This window comes from Rhineura floridana, chromosome 3, assembly GCF_030035675.1.
Source record: "Rhineura floridana isolate rRhiFlo1 chromosome 3, rRhiFlo1.hap2, whole genome shotgun sequence".
NCBI classification, from domain to species: domain Eukaryota; kingdom Metazoa; phylum Chordata; class Lepidosauria; order Squamata; family Rhineuridae; genus Rhineura; species Rhineura floridana.
The window spans coordinates 76,765,888-76,791,190 of NC_084482.1; the positions used below are offsets into that span (position 1 = coordinate 76,765,888).

A 25,303-nucleotide genomic window follows, 5' to 3' on the forward strand; every position below is an offset into this window, starting at 1 on the left:
ATTAAGTATTAATTGTTAATTAACTTCACATATAAAACCATGCTGATCCAGTAAATATGGATAGCAATGAACTATCTACAACAATTTTTATAATACAATGGTACATTTGCAATACTATCATGCTAGTTTGGGCAAGCATGATAAATATGATGTACTCCGGATACATCTGTCATAATTCACTGCAAGATGGGGAAAGGAAAGGTAAGGCCTTAAATGAATAGACTAAAAGGAGCAAGAGGATCCTAGTGTGATTTCACCATATTTACAAAAATACCAACAGTTTAAGGTTACAAACAGTTGCACGATTCCCAGTTGTGTACCATCCTGTTGTAAGCAAGACATCCCTTGCCAAATAAGAGATCTTATATTACTCGTATACATCTAGAAGAAAGCAGCAATATCAGCTCAACTCTGACCTTATTAGAGAAAAAGAATACAAAATTAAAATGGAAGCACAAATATTTCTGAAATTATTTTTATGTTAATCTGACCATTTCATTTTAACCAGCATCAGAAACACATACATACATAAATCAATTTACAAGATGCAACCTACTGAGCTTTGAGCCCTCAGCAGTGATTTGTTCAGAGCATCTCCAAATACTTTAGAATATTTTTAACTGGGTTTTGAAATGTTTTTAATTCTAATCATGTTCCGGAATGTTTTTAACTGTTTTCAGTATGTTTTTCTTTTTCTTGTTTAATTGTTTTGCTTATGTTTGCTGCCCTGGGCTCCTTTGGAAGGAAGGGCACGATATTATTATTATATTATTATTATTTAACAACAACAACACTTTACTATATATTATATACCTGGAGATAATGTTATGCAACAAAGCTTTTCAACAGAATTCATTCCCTAATGAGCCCTACTCTTGCAGTCAGAATAGTAATTCTGTAGTCCTGACCAATCTAGGTTCTCCAAGGTCTGTTTCAGAGAAGCTATACATGAAAAAGGGAATAGCTATGTATTTAACATTATACCACTATATTAAATATGATGTTTTAAAATCATGGCATGTATGCTATTTAAGTGGCCATTTCTGCAGGATCAACATCAAGGTATCAAATCTACTCCTGGCATATCATGGCACAATATTTGTGGCTTATATTGCAGATTTTGAGATTGTGAGTCAGGACCACCAATGAGTCATGTAAGAACCTAATACAAGATTGTTGCATACACATTACAAGTTAAGGGGCATGTTATAAACAGACCATGGTGGATAAAAATCAGTGCTTTTTAAAAATTTAAATCAGTTTTTTATTTTTTAAAAAAATCAATAATAAAATACATTTCTTTTCATTCAATTCAATGTTATTACAAAGACGCTAAACCTACATTTACTGTCTCATAAAAATGAATTAATGGCTAACACACACACACACACACACACACTGAGTTACCTACCAATCAAACATGGGCATTCCTTTCAGTTTTTCATCTCGTGAAAATGTCTTTGCCCAGCCTAACTACAAATTCTTGCTTCTTGTAAGTTCCGGACTTTCAATTTCTATTTCTCTGACTAAAGTTGTATGTGCGAAGACACAGGCTGGATGGGAATGGGATTGTTGTTGTCCTGAGCTTATGTGGTGGGAGAGCTCGGCCACTGCAACCCGGGAACCACAGCTGCGAAGGAAGAATGAGGAGGTCACTCTAAGTCTGCTCCCAATTCTTCCTTTCCAGCCATGGGTTGAAGTTGGTACCTTTTTCTATCACACACTTAAACTGACTAATTTTTCCTTTGCAGTTGTGGCTTTAAGCCACATGACATCAGCTGACTGCCAGATGGTTTCCAAGTAGCCCACAAAGGGTTGGCCACTTCTGGATCCAACCCTCCAGATGGATCCAACCCTTCAACACCCTCCCTCAACTTTAATCCTCCCCAGTGTTGTTTTTTTGGCTGATGCAATTTGCATGGATCTTTAGCTAGTCTTATCCACTGCGTTTAGATCAAACATCTGCTGCCATGACAAAATGCCCATAAGCGTTCTACCACTGTAGTATTTCCTACAGTGCGGCTAGTTCTTTAAAAAGCTCAGAAGAGTCAAAAGTACATACTCACATACAAACTTTATTCAGATTAAGAGACTTGTACATGTCAGCAAATTTTGACATGACTTTTCTTCCACAATTTGTGACAGAAATGCATACTGCAAAAATCTGGTAGGAAAACCCATTTCTCCATCAAGAAAAGCTGAAAAGAATGGCTTATTCCAGCACCAGCACCGTGCTCACAGTCTCTTACAAAAGCCAAAACCTTAGGTTGTGTTTGGACTGTTTATTGCTACAGGAAAGTGCCGAACCTCCCATGGCTGGAGCCCCCTCAACACAGCTGCAAGGAGTAGTGAAGGTTTCAGTTCCAATTTTAAGTAAATACAGGTTAGTGTACATCCAAACCCTAACCTATGGTTGCTTTTAAAATGTAAATGTACTGCCTTCAAGTTGATTCCAACTTATGGTGACCCTATGAATAGGGTTTTCATGAGGCTGAGAAGCAGTGACTGGCCCAAGGTCACCCAGTGAGTTTCATGGCTATGTGGGAATTCGAACCCTGGTCTCCCAGGTCATAGTCCAACACCGTCTATTGAAAAAAATCAGCTTCATAAGTTAACTTGTTTCCAAACCAAGTGTAGTTCAGATTAATTAGTTTGTCAAAAGCTTCAACTCCTTATAACTGTGCCAGAAGGAAATGGCATGAACCAGGGCAGAAGGGGAGGACACCAGCCAAGAGGAGGCCAGACTCCTATCTAGTTCCAAATATCCATCACAGTAAACCACATCCAAACACAACCATAATTTGAGATGTGCTCACTTACATTCCTGCGACCTCCTGCAATTAGTACATTTGTTGCACATTGGTTAGCAGTGTCAGTGTCTGATGCCTGGAAATCACTAGCCAATAACTGAAACCCAGGATATTTGGGTTCATTTCTGATTCAGTTTTTACAACCTCCTGAATTTCATTCTGCATCTCACCATGTTTGAAGGGCGTACATGCTTTTAAAAGGTTTGGGACAAAAACTAATAAATGTATTTGGAATATATGTATATAACTAAAGGAAGTTAACATGTCTAGCTTAGCAAAAAAGATCCAAGAATAAGAAGGCTTCTGTATGGTAGCTTTTTGTTTTAATAAACAATCTGAGTAGGGTCACTGCATCCTAGCAGGCTTAAGCTGGATTCAATGGAAGCCACTCTAAGTTATGTTTGTTGTTATTATTATATTAAATTTATATCCCACCTTTCCTCCCAGGAGCCCAGGGTAGTAAATAGGTGATAAAACACTAAACACATTTATAAAACATCCTAAAAAACAATTCCACCACAGATGCAGACTGGGATACGGTCTGCACTTAAAAGGCTTGTTCAAAGAGAAAGGTCTTCAATAGGTGCTGAAAAAACATGACACTTGTCTAATATTTAGGGGGGGGATTCCAAAGGGTAGGTGCCACAACACTAAAGGCCCGAGTCCAATGTTGTGTGGAATGGACCTGATGAGATGGTATCTGCAGGAGGCCATCACCTGCAGAGCACAGCGACTGATTAGGTATATAGGGATAAGACGGTCTTTCAGTTAAGAGTATCTGAACAGGCTGCTGAGTAAGTTTGAGTTTTCTTTGGCGGTATTTAAGATGGGAAACAATAACCATCGACTAGCAGTGATTTAGTTATAGGAAACACTGGTTGCCAACAGTCAGACTAAAAGCTATTTCAAATACCATTCAGCTTTATTACACAGTTCTAAGTTTTGACACAAGTAAACATTGTCAAATGCAGTCTTTTTTTTTTTTTTTTTAAAGTATCCAATCTTTTTCTCCATCCTTCAATTTACGTAAAAATGCATTAAGCTTCTCTGGCTAGCTTTGGTTGGCCATGACAACCAAAACCAATGTTCCAGCAATACTAGAAACTGGATGCTTTAAGAAATATAACACACAGGAAAGCCAATCATATGGCTGCTGCTAACCTACAGCCTGCTTTCTGTTCTAGCCCTATGTAAATCTCATGCCCCATATGTTTTACTTAAGGCTTAAAGCAGGGGTGGCTACCCTGTGGCCCTCCAGATACTTTTGGACTACAATTCCAATCAGCCCCGACTCTTGGCAATGCTGGTAGGAGTTGTAGCCCAACATCTGGAGGGCCACAAGTTCGCCACACCTGGCTTAAAGCCTCAGATGACTGCAAAGCAGCAGCACATGAAGGAAGAGGTGAGAGTGATAGGGGTATTATAGATTAGGGGCTGCCAAGCAAATATTGATCACTATCAAGAGGTAAGTGCCAACACATATCCCTTGGTTTCATAATAACTCAAGAAGATATCAATACTGGAATGGTTCCATATTACTGTGTCATAAGGTGCATCCCTATTAGCCCTGTTGAGGCATTATGCTAGAAGAGGAAGTTGCCACTAACGAGGAATGGGCTCATGCATGATAGCCCCACTCCCTAATGCCCCTACACATGCCAGATGCCCTGCTCCACCCTCTACTTTTCCCATTGAGCAGCAGGATCTGAAGGGCGCTTCTAAGAGTTTTCAGTTGAAGCTTCCTTGAAGCCCAATAGGATTCTTTATATCAAGGAGGTTTCTTCGTGCTTTCAACCAAATGTGTTTAGAACCACCCTTCAATTTTCCCATTCAAATAAGGAAAGACTGGGACTCAAGCAGGAGGGAACTATGTTGTGCTCCATGCCCCGTAACTGTGCTGCAATTCCTGTTCAGATATTATGACTATCTACCACATGAACATTACATAGCGTGTAACTTTCATTATGATTTACATTTCAGTATGTGGGTGGTATGTCTAGAAAAGTTATTGTTGAAAAAAATCACAATGATGTGCAGCAGGGAAGGAGAACCTGTGGTCCACCAGATGATGTTAGACTACAACTCCCATCAGCTTCAGCCAGCATGACTAATAAGTCTGAAGGGCCTGCAGATTCCCCATCCCTGAGGCACCGGCTTGAAGACTTGCATCAATTTTTTAAGTGACAAGGAGTTTTGAAACATCTTGAATTTAAAAGACAACTATACATTGCTGATGTCCAGTGGTGGAAATTTTGCCTTCTTAAGGAAATGGATAATCTGTTTGCAATGGTCTACAATTAAGCAATAGGTACACCATTAAAAACTGAACATACTAGTCGCAGGATAATCTTGGAAAACAGTTGTTTATCTGGAAATTGTAATTATTTAATCTACATGACCATATATAAAATAACTACTTTGCAACATTATTTCTCAAATTCAAATAAGTCAGGGCTCAATTTTTTGAGGGCAAGATTGTTCCCCCACCCTTTCGTTTCCCACATATGATGGATTTATGTACCCTAACCAAAGTTATGATGGGGTACAATTTATCTGCATTATACCAAACAGCCCAACTATACACAGCAAAGAAGGGAGGGCAACTCCAAACCCATCCACTCTAAATGGCATCACTAAAACCAAACAAAGACACGGGTTATGTTCTCACTAGAAATGTGAACAAGCCAAGAATACTTTTTAGAACTGCTTTAGTTGCTATGCACACAGTTTTTGTATCTCAAACCCAGAAAAGCAGTAGAATGCCAGATCAATATCAACAAATGTATTCGGTTAACTACTATACACTATGGCTCTATCCACCGACCAGAAAAGGAACAGCTGCAGGGAGCAGTTTGCTTACTTGCTTCCTCCCTGCCAGAAAGAACACTTTGCTCCAACAGTCTGTTGCTCAGAGACTGCAGAAGCAAAGGGAAAGGATACTCTAGCCCAGTGGCTCCCAACCTGGTGTCTGGGAAGTAATCCAGAGGGGGCCGTGAACAGTAAAGAAATGAATTATTTGTTAATTTTTTTTAAAAAAAAAGTCTTCACTCCCTCTACACTGTCTGCTTTCCACTGCTGCTGCAGATGACACCTCCCCCTTGCTCCAAACGAGAGGGGAGGCCTTTTGCTAAGCGCCAGAGCGTCTTTCAGGCGCACTAAGGGCAGGCATCTGCCTATAAAATACATGGCAGATGCCAAAGGAGGCTGAGGGAGGGGCTACCAGGAAGAAGGAATTACTATCACTGATTCCTGTCTTCTTGCACTGCCGCTACTGACAACACCCTTGCGTAGAATGAGAGGAGAGGGGGTTTTGTGAAGGAAAAAGAAGCAAGGCTGCAAAGAAAGGCTGCTTTCCCCCTTCCTTCCTGGCAGCCAGCCTGCCTCCCTGGGGGGAGGGGGTCACAAAAAAATTCAGCTTAAAGGGGGTCCCATGCTCATAAAAGTTGGGAACCACTGCTCTAGCCCATCCGTTGACCAAAGGAACAAGAACTACTAACTGCTTTCAAGCGATAACACCAGCAAGGGGAGATTAGCCTGCCCTGCCTATAAATGTGTATAGCTCTGCACTTGTTCTAGCCTTGAATGACTGATCTCTCTGCTCCCTTTCTCTTTTGCATATTGTCTTTTTAGTTTGTAAGCCTCATGGCAAGGTCCTTTTTTTATTACTGATCTAAGCCTCTTTGGGAGACAATAATTGCCTGAAAATCAGAATAACAATACTTGTAAATGTGTCCTGGACTGATGAGTAAACACCACCACCTTAGGTTTGCAAGATGAACTATAAACATATGAGTTTCATTACACCCTCTTCCATCATTCCCCTGCCTTATATGTGGAGTTAAAGGCTGCGTTCACACAGTGATAAACCAAGCAAAGCACTCATGCACCCCTCTTCACTGATGCACCCTGGCAGGGTGTAGGTGGGCATCTGCTAAGTTTAATTTCACTTTTGAAGAATCTCTCAAACAACCAGAGATCCTGGTTTACAACAAACAATGATTTGTTAATTAAACAAGCTATAAACATAATCTATGGTTTGAAGTTGGCTTGTTTAAAAACTATTGTTTGTTAAAAACTAGGGCTCCTGATTCATATGTAACACTAAGCAGAGATTCTTTAGGGAAAACAAACTGGGGAATGTATGAGTCTTGCTTTGCCTGAGCTCATGGAAGCTCATCCATGTAGTACTAAACTATGGTTTAGTTATTTGGAAACTGGGCCAACATTTCATTGTTATTCTAAGTGTTAAGTGTATTTTTAACTAGGTAAGTAAAATTTTAAAATGGGCTGAACATACACATAACGTATCTATTCTGAACCTCTACTCTTTATCTACCCAACTAATACTTCAGTTTGCTGTCCATAACACAGCAGAGCTAGCTCAGACAAGCTGCACTGTTCTTCAAACAGAACAGCAGTGTTTACTACCTTGCACCTACCAGGGTTGATAAAAATCACTATTTTTTAAAAAATTGAATTTTTTTATTTAAAGATTTCAAAATGTTCTTTTACATGTTCAATTAAGTAAAAAAAAGAGCCTAGGTCAAGGTATCATCATGAATACTAATTATACAGCTTCTAATTATATTTTACAAATATGTTAACATCAGTTTATGGAGAGGGGAGATAACTTGATCAGTCCAATTCTGCAGATGATCTACATGACGTGCACACACTCTCTCTCCCTCTCCCAAGGCCTTGTCTTTCTCTAAATGCAAAGATAGAGGTCAGTGAATAGAGAATTTGGGGAGATGGACTAGATCTGAACAAGGAGGAGACCACTGAAGTGGTAATTGAGCTCTTAACAGTAGCCTCTTCAGCAGTAGGCTGCAGAGATAATTTTTCTCCCTTTGGACTAATTCATTATAAATTGAGAAATGAGAACTGAAGAAGCAGGAAAGCTTGTATTTCTTTTCCAAGCAATGAACAAGGAAGACAAAGGTGAAGAAGAAGGCTGAGTTAACTGTACCACCCAATATTTTAACTGCCTCATGTTGGCTGCCTATATTTTTATTTTTTAAAGAACTTTACATTTATCTAAAAACTGAAATAGTTAACCATTCAAAAATCCATGGGCACGTGTTGTTAATATTGTTTGTTTAAGAAGAAACCTAACCAGAAGAAAAACAATCTTATTAGTACAATTTAAAAGCTTGTTTGGTGGTGGTGATTCTGGCACATCATGACAAAATTATCACGATTAATTGAACAGTTGCAACTAGTTCATCTCCTGAATGACTTCACAAGTTCATTCTGCTTAAGTACTAAAATGACCAAATTATCATCCAACTTTTTGATAAAAATTAATCTGAAACTAATTCAGAATTGTTTAGTGTACCTACCTTCTAATGAAACCTACATCTCTGAATATGTATTAGTTGTATTAAACAATAATGTACTTCTACTAAAAAACATTAAATAGAACCTTCCTCACTAGTGATTTAAATCATATCAACCCTGGCACCTGCTACAAGTGGCTTAATCAACTTTATGAGGAGAGCCAAAGCAACATTTGCTACTCTTTGTTAAAAGAAAATGTTAATGGTACAATAGGGCCCTGCTTTTCAGCGTTCCGCTAATATGGCGGCTTTCAATTAGAGTAAGGCCCCACTCATATGGCGTTTGTTCCGCTTTTACGCCATTTTTCAGGCATCAAGTGCCACTTTATTGACAGAGTTCCGCTTTTAGGCGGGTGTCTGGAACATAACCCGCCATATGAGTGGGGCCCTACTGTACTTACAGAAATGTACTTGGTCATTTAAATTACTATTTTTGCACCCGAGTTTGCTTTTTTCCTCTTCCCTCCCCTCCCTGACCCTTTCCTTTTGTGCATCTTGTTTTTACATTGTAAGCCTGTGAGCAGGGATTGTCTTGTATTAATTGATTGTATGGAAACTACTCTGGGAGCCTTTCTGGCTGAAGCATGGGTAAAAATACCAGAGTAAACGAGTTGGCAATAGAACACTGCATGAATGATGTATAATGACTGTGAGAAACCTGCTGACAATTTCAGTTCCTTGCTTTTATGAGTTTGAGATTTGCTTTTTCTATATAAACTAAGGCAACATTGATGTTGCTTTGCTTTTCAGCCCTACTTGATTCCTTCAGCATATCTGGACTTCACACCTGAAAAAGAGAATGTAAGATAAGACACTTGACCACATCTTTGACGGCCATGAATGAAAACATTAATCTTAGAAGACTGTTAACTTTAGCCTATTCATTATGAGCAAGCACACCACCTATATCCAGGTAGGCTAGATAAAACTGCCTGTTTCCAAGCACCATGTGGCAAACTCAATGCGGAACATATAAAAGTATATGGTGAGCAGGTTATCTGTAGCAAGGTATGGCAAAGAAAAAATTAAGACACCCTGTAAACCATTGAAAATGCATAGTGGAAAGGCAATTGCACCTCACTGCCAAATGCTACATACAAGTAGCCCTCCATATGGCTGCATGTGTCCCCTAATTGTTATACATGAAGCCAACATGCCATCCAAACCATGTGGAGGGCACCAACTCCCACTGGTCCCAGCCAGCACCCACTCCAAAACATCTGGTGGCACCAGGCTGGCAAAAAGCTGATGTAAACAATCCCTTCTATTTACTCAAGGAGTAAGAAACTGCACATTATATTATATTTGTTATTATTTGTAAAATGATAAAAATGGATATATTCTACATCACATGCTAACCACAAGCAAAAATTCATCAAAATATTCTATAGCACAGCCTTTCCCAACCAGTGTGCCTCCAGATGTTGTTGGACCACAGTTCCCATCTTTCCTGGCCATTGGCAATGCTGGCTGAGGCTGATGGGAGTTGTGGTCCAACAGCATCTGGAGGCACACTGGTTGGGAAAGGCTGCTATAGCGTATACATGAAATTCTGTACAAGCAGCTAGTTACTTCATGTTTCACAACATTTGTCAAACTCGCCAAGCTGTAACTTCTTTCTCAACCTGTCCTCCAGATGATTTTTTTTTGTCTTTTCAACTACAACTCCCATCATCCCTGACCATTAGACAGGATGGCTGGGGCTGAGGACAGTAGCAGTCCAAAATGTCTGAAAGGCACCACATCGGGCAAGGCTGTTCTATAGTTTCTGTTTTAAGATAAGGAACAACATGCTTTATGGGCAAAACTAGATTTGGAATCAGGTTCAAGACCTTCTTCCAGCAATGAAGCCCACATAATACCCCTGGCCAGGGCACACCCAACTCTCACAAAAGTGCTAAGAATTACATATCCCTTTGTATGCTGAAAATTACAGAAATTAATTTCCATATACCTAAGAGGAACTCTAACATCCTTAATTTCCCCTGCCCTAAAATATGTTGCTAGGGAAAGTATGCCAAAAGCGGTGTTCTTAGAAAGCAATGGTTCTCAAGTAAAGGTCAGGCAGCCAGGTATGTGCAAGCCCACTGGCAGGGAAAGCCACACCTCCTCCCTTGGATTATTCCCACCACCACTACATCACCTTCTCATTTGAGTTGCTCCTTCCAGCCTAGCACTATAATGCTGAGGGCACCTGAGGCCATGCTGCCTTCCACAAATCACTTCCACTGTCAATGACTTAAGCCTTAAAGCATGAATGCAGAATGTGAATCATTGGAAAAGACAACAAAAGTGCCTGAAGGTGCTTGCCCTACAGAATGGAAAAGGATTAATGTTGCATGGCTAAGGGTGCTTACCCTTTTCTTATTAAGAACTGGGAGACAGGCCTGTGAAACAGTAAATCCAAGGTTCAATCTTGACTGCACCCTCACCTCAGAGCACTTCTCAGGGACTACTTCTACACACACCTAAACTTTCTATATACAAGGGTAAATCATCTGGCCTTTCGACATTCTGATGCATATACCCTATTGCACTTAGCTAAACACACCATGGAAATGACAGATAAAAATTGCTTTTCAATGGCATATTTTTTTTACAGGATTGGATGTATAGCACTGTATTGCAGAGCTGGAAGTTACCCTTAGGAAAACTATATGAAAAAGGTGTGTTGGGTGCATATAGAAGCCCACTCCATGATGGTAAACTGAGGTACCAACCTCTACAAAGCCTGCTTCATGTGCCCTCTTGTATTAGAAGCACACCTTGTAACTTATGAACAGTGGAGTATTTTTCAGCCTGGGTGTATTAGGAAGTCAGTCAACATACACAGCAACTTCCCAACATGTGAAGCTGTATCAAGATACACCATCACTCATACAACTTTTTCCATCGGTACGGAGACTATTTCTGAAGCGGAGTTAGAAAAACAAAAGAGTACCATGTGAAGGAGAAGTCAAATATCATAACCCACCAAGATGAACCCTCAAGCAAGTATGGATTGGACCAAATTGTCTTGAATTCTCATAATATAAATAAAACCAATGTATCTTTATGCATCAGCAGGAAACTGGTAAAAACTATGGTCCTGCTGCAAAAGATGGTGGTCTCCCCAATTTCAGGTTCGTGTTAGAAATTTGGACCACGTGAGATCTTAATGGAGTGGCGGCCTTCTGACACTGGCCCAATCTAGACTGGTCAGATTGTTCCCCGCCGAGCCCACTTTCTTTAGTTTGAGAAGAGCCAAAAAGAAAAACGAAAAGGACGACAAAGAAAATTATAGTGCCCGGGAGTATTGGAGGTCGCAAGAAGAAAGCGAGAGAAAAATACTCCCCTGCTTGATATGGATTCAGAGGAGAGGGCAGGGCTCTGAAGGAGACCACGAGGCCACCAGCAACAGGGCCCTTTCGGCCTCTTGGCGGAGCCATGAAACGAACCACCTCATGGCTTGCTGAACTCCTTCTCTACGGAGCCACCCACGAGGCGATCAGAGCCGCCCCTCCAGAGACCCTGTGGAGAGGAACGAAAAAAACAACCCGAAAGTCGGAGGAACCCCTGGCCTAGGGAGAAAAGGGTCTTGCAGGATGGTCTCCTTTCTGTAACGCTTGGGGAGGCTCAGTGGGGCGCGGCCGGACGGGCTCTCACCTTTTGGAGAGGTCCATGAGGACCCCGGAGAAAAGCTTCTCTCCGAATCGGAAAGACACCACCAGCGCATCCTCGATGATGTGATCCAGGGTGACCAGCACTTCCGAGCCCGGCAGCAACAGCGCCTGCTCGTCCTCTCCAGCGGCTGCCTCCTGTTCCACGGACACCGAGAGGTCCGGCTGCTTCGCAACGGTGGCGGCAGTAATAGCATCCGGCTCCTCCTCCTCCGGCCGGGGCGGCTCCTTCCCGGGCTCCGGCCCCGCGGGGCCCCCAGCTGCAGGCGGCGGCAACAGCGACAAGCAGGGTTGGTGCTGCTGCTTCTTCTCCTCCTCTTCGTCGTCGTCCTCCTCTGGAAGCTCGGAGACCTCCGCGGTGAGAGGGCAGGGGGCCTGAGGCAACTCTCCCACGGGGTCCGGGCTGGGCTGGGCCTGCGGCAGGTCTCGGGTCCCCGCTGGGCTCCCGGGTGGCGGTGGCGGCGGCTCTTCGGCCTCTCCACCCGGAGCTGGTTCGGGCTCCTCCCTGGCATCAAGCACCGCTGACTCCACGGCGGCCTGAGTGCCGGCAGGGAGCGGGTCTGCGCCGGCCTCGCTGCCCGGAATAGGCTCGGCTTCGCCGGCTCCCCCATCACCCGGCACCGCCGCAGTTGCAGCCACGGCCGCCATTTTCTCTGCTGATGCTTCCTCCTCCCTCTACCAGCAGTGGAATCGATAACCGCGGCCTTCTTCACCCGCCTGGGAAGGGAGGAAAACACCGCCTATCGGGGGGGAGGACCTTGCTGATTCTAAGCTCCTATTGGAAGTTGGGGAAATCCATCAAGCCTATAAGGAACTTCCCATTGGGCAGGAGAAGAAACGCTGATCTTGAGGGCAGGAAGAGGAGAGGTGGGGCTAATGGCATCTGTGTCGAAAAAGATCAAAAGAAGCAGGTTAATGAGCAGCTCTTCCGTCTCTTCATAGGCGGACAAATAGGCCCGCCCATCTCGCTGAAGTTGCTCATTGGTCTTCTAGAATGCATAGTGAAATGCAGGCTGGAGGCGAACCCGTGGTCGCTCAGGGCCTGTCGGATACTCTGTTAGTCAGGGTTGTGCAAGTGCTGTCTTGATGGGGCTTCTAAAGGAGAGTAGGGGGTGAGCCTCCTACCCACTCACCCACTCAGTTGGCAGCACCTATTCTTGTCCTTGGAACAGGTAGAGAAAAAAAGTACAGCGCAATACGAAGATCGAGCACGCGGTCTGCCTTGACGAGAGGGAGGGGATAAGAAACTCTCCGTAGGCATAAAATCGGGAACTTGTGCCATCGATTCTCGGTACCGGCAAAAACCAACAAAACAATAAGTGGGAAAGCACTTTCATGTAGCGTCAGCATCCTATCAACCAGAATGGCAAAAAGAAAGAAAAGTGAAATTGCTTATGCTACGTTCATCAAGGAAAGCTCCCTTGTACTGGAGAAATCTGGTCCTGGTACGGGAGTAGCTGACTCTAGATTTAAATTCTATTTACGCACAAGCGAAAGTGACCTACTTTTTATTTTATTTTAATTTTAAGGGAGCTTTTGATCATCACATTCAAAATTACTGAAGTTGTAAGCATAAAATACAATCAGCGTTCTTCCCTTTCCCCCCTTCAAAATGTCGTTTAACATTGAGGACCTGTTTTCAAGCTTTTCCTAGAACCTACAATATACAAATCCTTGCAAAAGGAAAGGTGGCTACTGGAACGTGCAGGGGGCACATCAGTATTTGAAGAAAAACCTATGGGGGCACATCAGTATTTGCAGGTGTGTACATACCGTTCCATACCTACATGTGTCTACAGGTTCAATAACAATATCCCAAACAATGCCAGCTGCTGCCTCCTTCCATAAAGGGACTACATGAACCTCTGAAGAAGAAAAAATACAGCCCTCCATATTTAACAATCCTATTGCAACTTAGTCTTGCTCTGCTTCTCAAGAGAGTTCTGAATTTTAGAGTTCTGATTAAAACACTACTATGAATCATAAAGTACTGCAACCTCATACACATAGAACACTACAACCTACTCCACGTTATGAACTATGCTATAAATAAATGGGTCATCCGTATGTGTACACAAAAATGTTAAAGAGGTGGGATGAGACAAGATAAAAGTCAATGCAAATAGACCTATTCTGGCACCCACAGTTTTGGAGCAATTGCTCATAACAGTCCCTCTTGTGAAGCTGAAGATGAGGCAGGCAAAATTGGTGCATGAATCTTTGAAAATAAAAGGACCACAACGTCATGGCTACTAAGAAACCAAACTTTCTTCCTGTCACTCCTCTTGCACCTCCAGTCTTGCATCTTGATGTTGCATCAGCCAACATGATACCATCTAGATATTGGGCTACCTACAGCTCCCATCATCTCTCACCATTGGCCATCCTGGCTGGTAACATCTGGAGCGTAACACATTGGCTACCCTGATCTAGCTTTATGAGGAGTTCTGGGGATTTCAAAAGCATGCCCACTATGACATTTTGGTTAGCCTAATAAATATGGACTTTAGTATTTTTCTTATGGGCCAGCATGGCTACCTTTATGCTTTTGGTTTGGCTTTATGTTACTTTAGACAGCAGCTGTGATTGCCAGTGGTGCTATATAAAACAGCAACAGTAATCTAAGGCAGCCTTTCCCAACCAGTGTGCCTCCAGATGTTGTTGAACCACAACTCCCATCAGCCTCAGTCATTGGCAATGCTGGCTGAGGCTGATGGGAGTTGTGGTACAACAACATCTGGAGGCACACTGGTTGGGAATGGCTGCTCTAAGGGGACACAAGTGTGAAATAAGAAGCATTACATGCAGTACCACCAATAATGCCCATTAAAGGACCCTCCCTTACCTATAACAAAATAAACACAAGTGATGTTTTCGCAAATTTCAATGAAAGAACTTGTATGAAAGAAAGAATTCAGACAACTGGGATCCAAATTCCATATGCTTGTGTGCTAGGCAGAGAGTGAGAGCAAGAGAGAGCCCAGTAGTCTCACAGTGTTCAGTCCAGTAAAGTCAATGAGCTCCTGGTGATCCAGGTTGCTCAGTCAGAGGCTGTCTAGATATTATAATTCTTACACACCATGGCATCTGCAGAAGAGCATTACCTCATTACATTACATAGATATAAGGAACAAACAGAAACCGGCACCACCCTACACGATAACAAAGGGAGGCAAAGTGATTAGGGTGTAGGTATCACATCAGATTTTTGCTTGAAGGACTATAATCATGGAATCATATTCATTCATGATGGTGGTGATATCTACAGACATACAGTGTTGCAGTGTTTCCCATATTCAGATCACAGATATACTGAGATTTGTAGCTGTGTCCAGGCTCATGAATCTAGAGTGCATTGTGCTGCTTTGAACAACTGTAACAGTCAATAGAATGTTTGTTTTTCTATTACATTTTTTAAAAAGAATATGTGCTTTTTAGCCAAAAACGGCTTCCAGATAACTAAAAAAAGGCAGTCCCTGCCCTCAGGCTTACACTCTTAAAAAAAGGAAAAAGAAAATGGATTGGGAGGAAGGGAGGATAGAAGGAAAAAAGCAATCTTGATACTTCTCAATTACAAATTCTTTTAATGACCAGTTGCAATGGAAAAGTTCAATGAGAGGAGGTGCCAAAAGTTGCCAGTCTCTCCGCTGTTTCAGTAGAGCGATCCTGCATCCCTTTTCTCTCTTATTACAGACTTCTGAAATGGTTGCTGCCAGATGACAGTTAATGGAGGGGAAGAGCCTGGCTTCTCAGCAGAGCAGATGGCGGCTCTGACTACATCCCTTCTCTTCCCTTCTCTGAGATAGGCTGATGCAGTGGCTGCTGCCAGGTGACACTGGATGGCAGGTTAATAACATATTAAAATGTTTAAAAGGCATAATACAACTCAATGCCATATTTCTTCATAATATAAAAGTATAGCTATAGTACAGTAACTATCTCATAGCTTCCAGCCCACAAAGTTTCTGCTATTATCCCAAACCCTTGGAAGACAGCGCCTCCAGGACCAATCTCTGGTGCATTTTCATGGCAATTTTTTTTTTCCAAAAAGGAACCTAAGAGAGGAGGAAGTTTTGTTACATTGCTTCCTCTCTGGACTAATCAAGAAATGAACACTAGATATCAAGGTATGCTCCTCTAATGATTATCTAATAAATTGTAATTTTTATTTGTATTTTTAAAAAATTGTTAGATCAGCCATTTTATACAATTACATACACAGAGTGAAAAAGTGATTCAGGATTTTCAGTGGAACACCTGCCTTTTTGCAACTGCTATGTCCTTGTTTATCCAACTGTTCTGACCTTTGGATGGAGATCATATGGTAGGTATATATTGCCTAATTTGAGATGTCTGAATGTGAAACCAGACTGAATTTAAGACCAGATTTGTATACTAAGGAATATACTGTTCTCCAGAAAGGGTCCATTATTTTGTACGACCATAACACGAGCAAAATGTGCATCTGGTGCAGAGCTTTTCTGCCAATGGGATTGGTAGTTGGGATTTTTTAATGAAATTGTTTTACGAGACCAATATGTTCATTGTATAATTTTAGGTTACCAACTGCAATGATGTATCTTGGTCTAACAACGTTGATTAGATTGCACTATTTTGTACTGCTGTTTGGTGTAAATTAATGTACGTGTCTCATTGCACCCCTCCCCCATCTTGTTTTGCTTTGTCTTTCCATAAGTTCTATAAATGTGGAAGATACAAGCATACTGGAACATGAAGGTGGCAGGTATGCTATTCCGTAAAAAAATGTTACCTTGTGGGGTCCTTGTAATTGCACATGTGTCTGGATCAAATTGAATGCAACAGTGCATTGTTGTGGACATTATTTATTTATTTATTTATTTATTAAATTTATATACTGCCCGACTAGCAATAGCTCTCTGGGCGGTGAACATAAAATAGCATAAAAATACAATGAATAACAAAATAATACTAAAATACAATCATCAATCCAATACAATAAACATTTAAAAAAGTAAATCAGTGTAACTTAAAATGCTTCAGAGAATAGGAAGGTTTTGACCTGGCGCCGGAAGGAGAGCAGAGTCGACGCCAGGCGTACTTCCTCGGGGAGACTGTTCCATAGTTCGGGGGCCACCACTGAGAAGGCCCTAGATCTTGTCATCACCCTCCGGGCCTCCCTGTGAGTTGGAACCCGGAGGAGGGCCTTCGTAGCAGAACGTAGTGCACGGGCCGGTTCATATCGGAAGAGGCGTTCCGCAAGGTATCGTGGTCCCGCACCGTATAAGGCTTTATAGGTTAATACCAACACTTTGAATCTAGCCCGGAAACATATTGGCAACCAGTGCAAGCTGGCCAGAACAGGTGTTATATGCTCGGACCGCTTGGTCCTTGTCAGCAATCTGGCCGCCGCATTTTGCACTAGTTGTAGCTTCCGAACTGTCTTCAAAGGTAGCCCTACGTAAAGCGCATTACAGTAATCCAAACGTGAGGTTACCAGAGCATGTACCACTGATTTACTAAATATAACACTGCCTTGGCAATATTATACTGGTATTAGAATTATTGTTTGTGTTTATGAAGCCTTATTATATGTAATGGACTCAATCCATAAAATGCTGTTTTAGATACTGCAGTCATGAAGGTAGAGTGAGTGGCATAATATTTGGTGGATTGCTCGCATAACATGTTTGCTAAGGAAGATCATCCACTCTGAGTCTACAAGAACCTGTCAAGTAAAAAGAGCCACTGCCAACTACTAAGCCAACTACTGAGCCAATGCTTCCTTTTCTTTTAATATTTACTTCTTTGCAATAGTTAAAAAATAAAATTAAAGTATAATCTCCCAAAGGTTTATAAGGGTTACACTGTCCTGTGACTATTAAATGATTGTATTTATTTTGTTTATATTTTTCCAAAAAGTATTGCTAGCTTTTCCAAATTTCAAATTATACTATGAATGTGGTTCTTTAAATCATGACTGATCCAGAACTAATTCTTTTCAGTTGCTTCTCTGTTATAATGAAAATATTCTAATTGACTGTCAATGACCCATAGACCCAGATATAACACCTGTGTTTAGCATAACAAGTGCTGAATTAAGGGATTATACTCTCAGCATTTTGGTGGCTTAATAGGAGTAAGGTATTTTTGTGTTCAGGAAAGAGCATCTGTGTAACTTCAAACCCAAAGACAAGCAAAAGTGCAATCCTTATGACAGTGCAGGGGCCAAGACATTTCAAGGTCTTTCCAGATGATGGAACTTTGTTTTGTTTTCTTGTTAAAGAACTATGCAGTTGTTAATCAGTTTTACTTGGGGCTGCAATGTCTTTCCCCAAGGCTGTACTTTTGTTATGGGGAAATCACTAATTTTGTCACTTTCCTCATTGCTAAGGCATCAGTTAACTGTAAGCCTGAGTGCATTTTGAAATGCGCCTGTGAAAGGCTTTTACTGAACAGTGCCTATGTCACCATTAGTGATGAACAACACAAATCCTTCCCACTCCATGATAACTCTGTCATGTAAAACATTTGAACAAGTTATACTTTTTAATTTTATTCAGTTCATCTAAATACTTTTATCCATTTGGGGCTAATAGAGTGGAAAGCAGGGCAATCAACAGCAGGTGGAGATGCAGCCAATGACCAGCAGAGCCAACTAATTATATTTTTGTCCGAGTCCTCTTCCCTGCTGAGTTCTACCAGGGGCAGCACTAAGGCTGAGCAGGAAGCTGACAGGCAATGCTTTCCCCTGGACTGGTTGTAAGAAAGAAGGCAAGCAGGTGGGGACAGATTGAGGGCAGACTGAGTTTGGTGGTGCAGTACCCCATTCACCCAAATGGACTATCCTCCACTGCTCTTATCCCATCTCTCCATTTTCTCAGGGTGGCTCACAGAGTTTTCTCGGTAGCCTGAGTGATCACCCACTATAATAAATATGCCATTATGGGAGTGCTCATGCTGAATCTCTATACCTTATTTATTTTCAAGTGAACAACATCTGCAAGTCTAGCTCTCTTCCGTCTAGCAATGTTCCACATTTCACAACATTTCTCCCTGCTCCCCATTTTTTATTTAGCTGTCTGTTAGTGCTTCTTTGCCTCTCCTGCAAGGTCTTGAACACCTTCTCTTCTTTATAAAAATCAGAGCCAGAAGCAGTTTGACTGTCCTTTACAGTATCATAGAATAGTAGAGTTGGAAGAGGCCTATAAGGCCATCGAGTCCAACCCCCTGCTCAGTGCAGGAATCCAAGTTAAAATTTTATTTATTTATATAAAGTATTGACTGGCTACTTAAAAACCGCATGTGTAGGCCTGTTAGCACACAAAAAGTCTTCAAGAGACACCTGAAGGTCAAAAGTGAGGACGCCTGCCCAATCTCTCTTGGAAGAGCATTCCACAGCATGGGACGGGCAACACTAAATGCCAGATTTCTCGTTGAGGCCAGTTGGGACCTCTGTAACATGGGGGTCATTTGTTGATGTTATGTGCCTCCAAGTCGACTACGACTTATGGCGACCCTATGAATCAGTGACCTCCAAGAGCATCTGTCATGAACCACCCTGTTCAGATCTTGTAAGTTCAGGTCTGTGGCTTCCTTTATAGAATCAATACATCTCTTGTTTGGCCTTCCTCTTTTTCTACTTCCTTCTGTTTTTCCAAGCATTATTATCTTTTCTAATGAATCATGTCTTCTCATTATGTGTCCAAAGTATGATAGCCTCAGTTTCATCATTTTAGCTTCTAGTGATAGTTCTGGTTTAATTTGTTCTAACACCCAATTATTTGTCTTCTTTGCAGTCATGGTATCCGCAAAGCTCTTCTCCAACACCACATTTCAAATGAGTTGATTTTTCTCTTACCAGCTTTTTTCACTGTCCAACTTTCACATCCATACATAGAGATCAGAAATACCATGGTCTGAATGATCTTGACTTTAATGTTCAGTGATACATCTTTGCATTTGAGGACCTTTTCTAGTTCTCTCATAGCTGCCCTCGCCAGTCCTAGCCTTCTTCTGATTTCTTGACTATTGTCTCCTTTTTGGTTAATAACTGTGCCAAGGTATTGATAATCCTTGACAAGTTCAGTGTCCTCACTGTCAACTTTAAAGTTACATAAATCTTCTGTTGTCATTACTTTAGTCTTTGATGTTCAGCTATAGTCCTGCTTTTGTGCTTTCCTCTTTACTTTCATCAGCATTCGTTTCAAATCATGACTGGTTTCTGCTAGTGGTATGGTATAGTCTGCATATCTTAAATTATTGATATTTCTCCCTTCAATTTTCACACCTCCTTCATCTTGGTCCAGTCCCACTTTCTGTATGTTATATTCTGTATATAGATTAAACAAATAGAATGATAAAATACACCCTTTCTGATTGGGAACCAATCGGTTTCTCCATATTCTGTCCTTACAGTAGCCTCTTGTCCAGAGTATAGGTTGTACATCAGGACAATCAGGTGCTGTGGCACCCCCATTTCTTTTAGTTTTTCATGATCTACACAACCAAAGGCTTTGCTGTAATCTATAAAGCACAGAGTGATTTCCTTCTGAAATTCCTTAGTCTGTTCCATTATCCAACTTATGTTTGCGATATGATCTCTTCCCTTTCTAAATCCAGCATGGTCTGGCATTTCTTGCGCCGTATATGTTGAGAGCCTTTGTTGTAGAATCTTGAGTATTACTTTACATTAAGGCAATAGTTTGATAATAACTGCATCCTCTGGGATCCTCTTTCTTTGGAATTGTGATGTATATTGAATGCTTCCAGTCTGTGGGCCATTGTTTAGTTTTCCATATTTGTTGACAACTCTATTGGTATGCTATCTGTTCCTGGTGATTTGTTTCTTCCAAGTATTTTAAGAGCAGCTTTCACCTCACATTCTAAAATGTCTGGTTCTTCTTCATACGGTTCCTCCATGAATGAATCTGTCATCCTTGCGTCTCTTTTATATTCTTCAGTGTATTGATTCCATCTTCCCTTTGTTCACCTGTTCATTCAATTGTTAATGCGCCCAAAATAGAAATAGAGCATGACCTCTAGTTTGAAACACAGAAGGCTGTCTTCACCATCATATGACATTGACCAATAAAAAGGGTTTGAAATTAATAAAAATAATTTGGGCACAGATTTCTAGTGTGAATAATGAGAGAAATATAATTTTCTAGGTTAGATTCTCTATAGAAACAGTAGTAACGCAGAAAAGAAGCGAAGTAAGAACACCAACAAGCATACAAAAATGTAATTTTCCATCTTTGGAGATGGCAGGTGTTGCCCCCACTCACCATATGCTTAGAGGCACATGTTACCAGATTCCTCCAAGCTATACAGGAAATTGGGCTGTAGGGCAGTACAATATCTCAGAGAGGAGGTCAGGTGTCCTGCTCCCCTGGTGCATTTACTATAGCTGCCCAATTTCCCTGCTTTAAAAGTTTGATACAAATATAGGTATGTTCTTAAACTGCAAGGTTTTTTGCCTATTAGTGAATTTGTATATCTTGTTGTTGTTATGTGCCTCCAAGTCGACTACGACTTATGGCAACCCTATGAATCAGTGACCTCCAAGAGCATCTGTCATGAACCACCCTGTTCAGATCTTGTAAGTTCAGGTCTGTGGCTTCCTTTATGGAATCAATCCATCTCTTGTTTGGCCTTCCTCTTTTTCTACTGTCTTCTGTTTTTCCAGGCCTGAGAACCCTGCTTTGTGCTATAAGACAGAGAGTGAGAGAGGTATGTAGCTGTATTGCCCTTTCAAAAGGATTTTTGCTCTGTATGCCAGTTATAGAGCCTGGAACCATACAGCTTTTATATCCTACCCAGAAAGGCCTCATTGATACGGTGAAGTGACAAATGTCTTTCTGTCTTTGATGTCATTTTGCAGTTTATGGCTGACAAGTACTTTCAGACATATAAATTATCTGAATGCCTTGCCGGTGGACTAAGATGCTTCTGTAGCCCAATAGGATGCAAATAACATTGCCAACTTCATAACTAGCCATGATGTGCACTTGTTAGCAGCTTGCTGATTTCTGTATGTCACTTAACAGCACGAGATAGCCAGGCTTGTCTAGGGGGATTTATCCCTTTCCTTGTCAGCAGGCAGCAGTATAGGGCAGAATGACTCTGATCCAGATAAAATCTGGGAAAACCTTTAATGTGGTAGAACGGTGGTTCCCAACTTGGGGGCCGGGACCCCCAGGGGGGCCGCGAAGTAATCCAGAGGGGGCCGTGAACAGTAAAGAAATGAATTATGTATTAATTTTTTAAAAAAGTCTTAACTCCCCTGACACTGTCTGCTTTCCACTGCTGCTGCAGATGACACCTCCCCCTTGCTCCAAACGAGAGGGGAGGCCTTTTGCTGAAGCGCCAGAGCGTCTTTCAGGCGCACTAAGGGCAGGCATCTGCCTATAAAATACATAGCAGATGCCAAAGGAGGCTGAGGGTGGAGCTACCAGGAAGAAGAGGGGATTACTATCACGGATTCCCGTCTCCTTGCACTGCTGCTACTGGCAATGCCCTTACTTAGAATGAGAGGAGAGGGCTTTTTGTGAAGCAAAAAGAAGCAAGGCTGCAAAGAAAGGCTGCTTTCCCCCTTCCTTCCTGGCAGCCAGCCTGCCTCTCTGGGGGGAGGGAGTCACAAAAAAAATTCAGTTTATAAAGGGGGTCCCGTGCTCATAAAGGTTGGGAACCACTGTGGTAGAACATTCTGTAAACCAAGGAGGCAGAGATTATGTGTGTTACAAGCACAAGCACAATCACTTTGTACCATAAAAAATAAGGCATCCAGGATGCCAGTATCGTATCCAATGGAGTTCCTGTGCCTTTAATGTAGGCCTGCCAACTTAAAGCCCACAAAGCTGGACACAGCTTGCCAGCCATGTACTGTATCCATCCACTAGGGGGCTCAATATGCCTCCTGCTTTTGCTGCCTGTCTGGAACTGCCAAAGAATGGGGGGTCTCATGCACCTATGGAGCTGCACTCAGCTTGATGGATTGTAAGTTGTACAAGAATGCACAGTTTCATATGATGAAGTTTCTCCTACTACAGTGCATCAGCGGAGAATGGTAATATACATTACATGTACAAGATGTCTTTTTAGGTATATGTTTCCCAATAAGCATCCTTTATTGGGTCTGCAGATGTGGACTACGATTCATATTATCCCCAGCCAGCTTAGCCTGTGGTCAGGGATGATGAGAGTTTTAGTTCAATAATATTGGGGGAACCAAGGTTGAAGAGTGTTGCTTTATGCTGAGGCCTAACAGAACAGCAGTGGCCTTCTGGAAGAATTAGAGACATGGATTGGTGATGTAGGAAGAGGAACTAGAAAACGGGGGGCAGGCGGTGTTTTAAATAATTTTAAATAATTGCATTTGAGTTAACTGAGAAATAAAGCTTGGCCGATATTCTCTTGAAGATGAGATTATAGCCACAGGTGTGATCCAAAGAGTCTTTTATGGATACACAGAGGCTCGTGGAGGGACACTAGGTGTTTTTCTGTCCCAAGCTGGGGGAAAGGAGCTGTTTCTGGAAACTGGGCTTTAGAAATCTTGATGAATGTTTGGAGCTCACCATGCAGCACTTTATCAGGGGCCATAGATGTTAATCATAGATTAAAACGGATTACTTCTCCTTCACCATATTGTGACATGCACACGCCTAGTGTGATTTCCGCTATCAGATCTCTCTGCATATATCAGCTACATTTCTGTTGGCTCAGCTTTGTGTCAGCCATGATGCCCTATTGCTGCACTGGTATGTGGTTTTATGCAGAGGTATATGCCTTGAACAGTGCATGAGAAGTAAACAAATCAACATGGAGTTTTTGATAGCACAGAGATAATAAAAAAGGCTTGCAAATAATAAAAAACCCTTCTCTTGTATATATTTACCATAATTTAATATTAGAATGCCATTATTTCCCTGACCAACACATCACAAAACTTCATATGACTTTGGTTGCAACATCTGGAGGGCCATAGTTCAATGGCAGAACATCTGCTTTGCACGTAGAAAGCCCCTTGTTCAATCTCCGGCATCTCCAAGTAAACTTGGGAGAGATCCCTGCCTGAAACCCTAGACAGCCGCTGTCAGTCAGTGTAGTCAATACTGAGCTTGATGGTCTGATATGTAAGTCACCTTCCTTCTTATATCTCATACGTGCCATCTAGTGAAATGGTACTAACTGTATGGATTAACGGTCTTGTAAAATGTCTGAATGGCTGCACAGTAGAGGATTAGAGATGGTCTAGTCTCATGTCTTCCCAGGGTCATAAGTACATGAGTTATAATAAGTATTGTGTAAACAGGTGCCAGGTTTGAGAGATAGATGCAAAGTACATTAGAGTTACTGGGCAGCCCCAATGTACCGTGTCTAAGAACAGGAGCAAAGGAGAGGAAGAGCAGAATTTTGGGTGGTAGGGGGACGGGTTGGCAGGAGAAAGGTTTGTTTGGAGTGTGCCTTATACTGGTCTGTGCCTTCTAGAGAAATGAGAGTTCACATCCTCTGCTTGTCAAGCAATGAACTGGCAGGCAATTTTCCCCGTTATGTCATGTACTTTGAAATCTTTGTGCACAAGTGCCGGAATGAGTCAGATACAATGTCAGCTCTTCCCCTGCCCAGCAGGCAATCAGCCATGTTAAACTCTGATATTGGTGTGACAGGAACAAATCTGCAAGGTGATTAAGGAGTGAAGAGTATTTGTCCCTTTAAAACACACACCCTTTTGATCATAATATACATGTTACTTTATAGTACTTCAATTACCCCATCTTGCTGCTGGTGGGGGAGGGCACTGCTGACAGTTTACATTTTCATTAAGGGGATCCCAGGGAATGCAGTAATTATCGAACTATAGCCTTAATATCCCATGCAAGTAAAGTAATGCTCAAGATTCTACAACAAAGGCTCTTGCCATATATGGAGCGAGAAATGCCAGACGTCCAAGCTGGATTCAGAAAGGGAAGAGGTACCAGAGATCATATCGCAAACATACGTTGGATAATGGAATGGACCAAGGAATTTCAGAAGAAAATCACCCTGTGCTTTATAGATTACAGCAAAGCCTTTGACTGTGTAGATCATAAAAAACTATGGAATGCTTTAAAAGAAATGGGGGTGCCACAGCATCAAATTGTCCTTATGCGCAACCTATATTCTGCACAAGAGGCTACTGTAAGGACAGAATATAGAGAAACCAATTGGTTCCCCATCGGAAAGGGTGTGAGACGGGTGTATTTTATCACCCTATTTATTTAATCTGAATGCAGAACATATCACATACGGAAAGCAGGATTGGACCAAGATGAAGGAGGTGTGAAAATTGGAGGGAGAAATATCAATAATTTAAGATATGCAGACTATACCATACCACTAGCAGAAACCAGTAATGATTTGAAATGAATGCTGATGAAAGTTCAAGAGGAAAGCACAAAAGCAGGACTACAGCTGAACATCAAAAAGACGAAAGTAATGACAACAGAAGAGTTATGCAACTTTACAGTTGACAATG

The 25,303-nt window shown here is 41.7% G+C and overlaps 2 protein-coding genes across 6 annotated transcripts in view; one reads left to right on the forward strand and one right to left on the reverse strand.

Moving 5' to 3' along the window:
* PWWP2A (PWWP domain containing 2A) overlaps positions 1 to 12,574 on the reverse strand; it is a 35,688-nt gene extending 23,114 nt beyond the window's left edge. For all 4 annotated transcript variants that reach the window (XM_061616747.1, XM_061616745.1, XM_061616746.1 and 1 more), the window contains exon 1: positions 11,795 to 12,574. In XM_061616747.1, the coding sequence (XP_061472731.1) occupies positions 11,795 to 12,456 (662 nt within the window). In that variant the 5' untranslated portion in view covers positions 12,457 to 12,574. The remainder of the gene's footprint in view (positions 1 to 11,794) is intronic.
* The window catches only part of PTTG1 (PTTG1 regulator of sister chromatid separation, securin), a 294,965-nt gene that overhangs the window by 139,770 nt on the left and 129,892 nt on the right, over positions 1 to 25,303 (forward strand). The gene's annotated exons all lie outside the window — the stretch shown is intronic.